Here is a 5,000-nt window from a genome sequence, read left to right on the forward strand (position 1 = left end):
GAAGTGTGAGATGTGCGCATGGCTCATCTCTTAGCCACCTTGCAGTGCTTTGAAGCCTTGAAGAGGGACGCGTGTGGAGCCGGTGACGAACTGGAGCAATCTGCCCCTCCTCTCCTCGTCGAACGACTCCACCGCCTGCCAAAACCACTTCACTATGTTACTGTCGACCACACAGTGCTTCAGCCGCGTGTTCGCCTTCCAGTCGTTCAGGTCGATCTTCCCGAGTCCTCCGATGATCAGCTGTACACATGAGGAATGAAGAAACACGGTTTAACAAGCCGAACTCGGCGCTTGCTGAAAACAAATATTGTCAGTGATCTAAACGTACGAAGTTGACTTTCTCGGATTTTGAGTACCTCGAGTTCCTTGTGGTCAAAAGGCTTAAGAAGGTGCTGCGGGATGAGCTCGGTGAAGCCCTTCTGCAGAGCGAGGAACTGGGCCTCGATGCCACGCATGAACCTCCAGTTCACGTAGAGCCTAAAAACCAAATAAATAAGTAAATAAAATAAAAAACCAAATAAATTTGCGGCTCTTCACAAAAATCCGTGTTTGGACATCGAAACGGTATCCGTAAAAAAAACGGAACCCAGGGACGTCAGCAAACAACTAATAAATCGTTCACATCTCAGTCCTGAAAGACTTAAACAAACAAACAAATAAACAAACAAACAAACAAACAAACAAATAAATAAATAAATAACAGCTTATAAGCCAGCATCACTCCATCATGCTGACCGGGCAGGGCAATAATAATAATAAAAAAAAAACGTTTAGTGTTTGAACTCGCTGCCAAAACTCGTCTACACTGCTGCCCTCTTCTGGCTCCTGACAGAAGCGCATTTCCTCCATGCACTCCTGCTGAGAAAGCATTAAATAATAATTAACCTGCACATGACCTTGTACAGCTCCTGGGAAATTATGAGGAGTGTAAACAGAAGGCAGCAGATTACTGGGAAAATATGTGCTTATGCCTCAAGAGATCTGGATTTTAAAACATCAGCAGAAGCAGAAACAGTTTCAGGAAGGACTCTAAAGAACCATGAAGAACAGCAGAAAGGTCTGGAAAAGAGTGTGTGTGTTTATTAAACCTCACAAATGTGAAAACATGGCTCCTGGTGAAAGATCACTTGAGCGCACCACACCGAAGCCTGGGGCCGAGCGTATTATTGCTGGTTAGGTCTGCATTTCGGTCATACCTGACATATTCCCTTTTATTCTCCTCCGTCACTGGGATGTTTCTGCCGTTGGGCTTAAGCTCATGCTGGAGGAATTTGCCGAAAGCGTTGTGTTCGACGCAGAACGTATGATCCAGAACAGATGTGATGTCATTTTCTCTGCAAAATAAATGAAAAATAGGCCGTGTGGAATTTTTACACGGCGATCACACAGGAAATGCATCGCTTTAGAAGAACAAATCAGATCACCTGTGACAAATATCAGAATACATCCACTCATCCAAACAGATAGATGATAGAAAGTAATCACTAATGATGGACTTAATACGATAAATGTGACTGATGACAGAAGAACAGAGTTACGTACTAAAGTACATATTAAAGCTCTGGCTAACTCCGGGACCTGGCTTTACAACTCTGTGCACACTTGAGGTAAGAGTGGTGTGAGTAATGTGTTAAAAATAAACAAGAAGCTTGATGGTCCTCAAGGTAAAAGTATTAATAACATACGCTTTACGGCAAAAAGCACGTGGACGCCTCGCTTTTACACCCACATATGCTCCAGTCTTTTACCACAAACTAGGAAGTGGACAACTGTACCGAATGTCTCTATGTGCTGTAGGTTTATAACGTTATTGTACACGAAGCACAGAGCTCCATGAAGACACGGTGTGAGAAGGTTGGAGCGAAGAACTCGAGTGTCCTGCACTGAGCCCTGACTCTGACTCAACCCCACTGTGTGTGATGACGGAGTGTATGATCGATCTCCACAGAAATTATACATTAAGAGGGGAGGGGGTGTAAACTTTTGAACAGGAGGAACGGTGTGGTAAAAAAAAAAAAGAAAGAAAAAAAAGGGTCGATATATTACGTAGCTTCCAAACAGCAGTAATCAATGACAAAAAGATCTTTAAACAAATAATAATGATTTAAACTGATCCTCCTGCTCAAAAGTTTACACACCCCTGACTCTTAATGCATCGTGTCACCTTCTCGGGCATCAGTGAAGATTTGGACCTGTTGTAATAGTTTCTAGTGTATTAGTGCCTCGTTTGTCCTCAGTGTGTCAACAGACTAATAGTGTGTGAGTGTGTGTGTGTTTAAACCTGTGTGTGAATTCAGTTATTAATGTCTTGTGGACTTTTTATTTCATTATTAACATATCACAGATTCTTTTTTTTTTTTTTTTTTGGATGGTTGAATAATTTGTCACTCACAGAATCCAGACAAGGCTCTTGTGGAGCTCAGGGTCCACGGTCTCCAGGTCAGAAAGCTGGATGGGTTTCCCCAGGAGCTGCTTGTAGAAGGGCAGCGTGAAGCCTCCGTTTATGTAGTGGCCGTGAAACACAGCGAGGCCCATGATCCTCCCCACAAAGTGGAAGTACGACAAGTGGTCCTGAAACACAGCCTTAGTGCTTAGTGCCCGTCTCCACAACACACCGACACCGTATGCTGGGAATACCACAGAGCTGACTTTTTTTTATTTGTTAAACTCTCATTAAAAGCAGAACGACTGACTGAAGAGCCAAGGAATGTTTCAGGATAATCACAACACCACATGATGAGGTTACACAACTCACAGGGTTGATGGACGAGTCGGGGTTGATCTGCAGCGTGTAGATGTTATCTGTGGAGTACTGGAACAGGCCGTAGTACGGGTTAAGCATCTCGTGACAGAGCAGATACAACCACTCCCTGGAGGAAGACATGGGAATTCAAACAAAATTCATTTCAGTCACATTCAGCATCCTACATCCTGAGATTCGGTGAAATCTCCAGGATGTTCAGCCATGACTGGAGCACGTCTCACCTCGCCACTCCGCCGTAATCCAAGCCTTCTTCTCCACGGAATTTGACCATTAGCCTCTTCTTCAGGTCCTTCGGCCTCATCTTCATGATCTGACGATACGACTCCTGCAACAACAAAAAAAACACACACAGTGTCGCGTTACAGCGGCGCCACTCAAAGGCAACTTCGACGACTTTAGATTTATGCAGCTTAAAGCAATTTTATTCATTGTTTTGGTTTATAGTGGTTTCTACTATCGTCCATGCGTACTGTTTATATACAGTGATGGACATTTATTATTTTCCTCGCTAGGTGATCGGTAGTTATTTGAATCTTCAGGACTAAACACAGTGTTGACTGGTGAAAGTCTCTGGAGAAGTTTTCTGGACGTCATCTGTGACGAGTGCGCAAATGTGACACATTAAACGTTAATGTAACTTTTAGTGCAAATAAAGAGGAGCAAGTTTTCACTAAAGCGGGTTCCGTTTTCTATACTAATGAATGATCCTACACAGGATCACGGAGTACAAGACTGGGGACATCCAGGGTGGGGTGCTAACCCACCTCAGGACACAATGTCTCTCTCGTTCACACAGTTTAGTGAAGAGAGTCTATAACACGTCTTAACTGGTGGAGAAAACCCTGAAGAAACATGTAAAGAACATGCACAGTGACATGTCACAGTGAAACTCGTACGCAGTCGGAGTCGGGAACCGAACCCACAACCCTGGTGGTGCAGAACTGTGAACCACAATGTTTTTTTAAAATCTGGACTGATATCAGTTCTTTTATTAAAGGTTTCACAAAATAAAAGTCATTAGATAAATGAAAACCAATTGTTCTCACCTCAAAGATTTCTTCACGGGACACCTCAATGCGACAGTGTCCGGCCTGAGGCTGCTGCAAGGACAGCTCATGGCGCAGCACCTTGAGCTTCTGGACGAGATCTCGCTCATACCGCACAGGCAGCTCGCCTTCACCCTCCTCTACAGGAACCTCCATCTGCACTGGCAGAGCCTGACTCGACTCCTTCACCTGAGACTGTTGGCTAATGCGCACACACACGCACACACAGATTCATTTAATGATCAGAATTACCTTCTGAAAGTATGAAGTATATCAGTGTAACAGTTTAATAGCAGGGTTATTTAAATGGTCAGTAATCAGATGTTAAAGTGCAGAGTTCAGCACTCCAGTTCACATACTGTGGGGTGTGTTTACCTCATGATATGGTGTAATCTCGGGTCTGTGAATTGTGTGGTTCTGTTATTGTGGTCAACAAAATAAATCCTTCCTGATACCGTGCTCCTGATCTCCCAGCCGGGCGGCAGAGGACCCAGTTCCTCACAGCTCACGCTGTTCAGATCCCTGGAGGAGCAATCGGACTGATCACCGGGCTGTTCCGCAGTAACACATTCTCTTTTTTCGGGAGTGAATAGATGAACCAAACGGTTTATATATTTACATATGTATATGTACATTACAGCCTGGTTAAATAATCCGACGATAGAAATCATACGAGCGTTCCGAAGCGAGAGCGGTGCGAAAGAAAAAAAGTGCGAAAGTACTAAAGCTTCGTGCAGCGACTGAGACGTCACTTATTAGGTACCTGACTTGTGTCTGGAGCTTTAGACTTTTACTAAAGCTGTACTAAACGTTCATGGAAACGCATTAGCGCCGTCATATCCTTATCCAAACCCGCCTGCTCCCAGACACGTTAGTCCCCATACACACCTCCAGTGTGTACTTTATTACATCACTGCTCTCTGTGTGGAAACACTGCCACTTTTGCTTTTGTTTATTATTGTAAGGCAGATTTAAGGTGTAATTAGTGTGACACAGAGCGAGCGTGGTTATTTAAATACCCAGAATTATTAGGTTAGGTGGTCAGTGCTAATTAATTCAGATTTCAGTAAGAACTGTCCTTATTAGTTTAGACAGAGAGGAACTTAACCTACCGTGGTATTCTGGGATCGTGCCAAGTGCTGACACCAGTCTGTGTGTGTAGAAAATAGACCTGTCCCTGCACCGTGGTC

General features: G+C 44.0%; 1 protein-coding gene across 4 annotated transcripts in view; it reads right to left on the reverse strand.

Moving 5' to 3' along the window:
• Nucleotides 1–5,000, reverse strand: part of smurf1 (SMAD specific E3 ubiquitin protein ligase 1) — a 36,967-nt gene that overhangs the window by 1,587 nt on the left and 30,380 nt on the right. For 2 of the 4 annotated variants that reach the window (XM_047808091.1, XM_047808090.1), the window contains exons 8-16: nt 4,923–5,000; nt 4,186–4,383; nt 3,811–4,012; nt 2,986–3,089; nt 2,756–2,870; nt 2,393–2,571; nt 1,197–1,334; nt 357–477; nt 39–240 (exon numbers count right to left, since the gene is read on the reverse strand). The exon at nt 4,923–5,000 is cut by the window's right edge and continues 7 nt beyond it. In XM_047808091.1, the coding sequence (XP_047664047.1) occupies nt 39–240; nt 357–477; nt 1,197–1,334; nt 2,393–2,571; nt 2,756–2,870; nt 2,986–3,089; nt 3,811–4,012; nt 4,186–4,383; nt 4,923–5,000 (1,337 nt within the window). The remainder of the gene's footprint in view (nt 1–38; nt 241–356; nt 478–1,196; nt 1,335–2,392; nt 2,572–2,755; nt 2,871–2,985; nt 3,090–3,810; nt 4,013–4,185; nt 4,384–4,922) is intronic. The other 2 variants (XM_047808093.1, XM_047808092.1) reach the window with 1 other exon arrangement.

Source organism: Tachysurus fulvidraco, chromosome 24, assembly GCF_022655615.1.
Source record: "Tachysurus fulvidraco isolate hzauxx_2018 chromosome 24, HZAU_PFXX_2.0, whole genome shotgun sequence".
NCBI classification, from domain to species: Eukaryota; Metazoa; Chordata; class Actinopteri; order Siluriformes; family Bagridae; genus Tachysurus; species Tachysurus fulvidraco.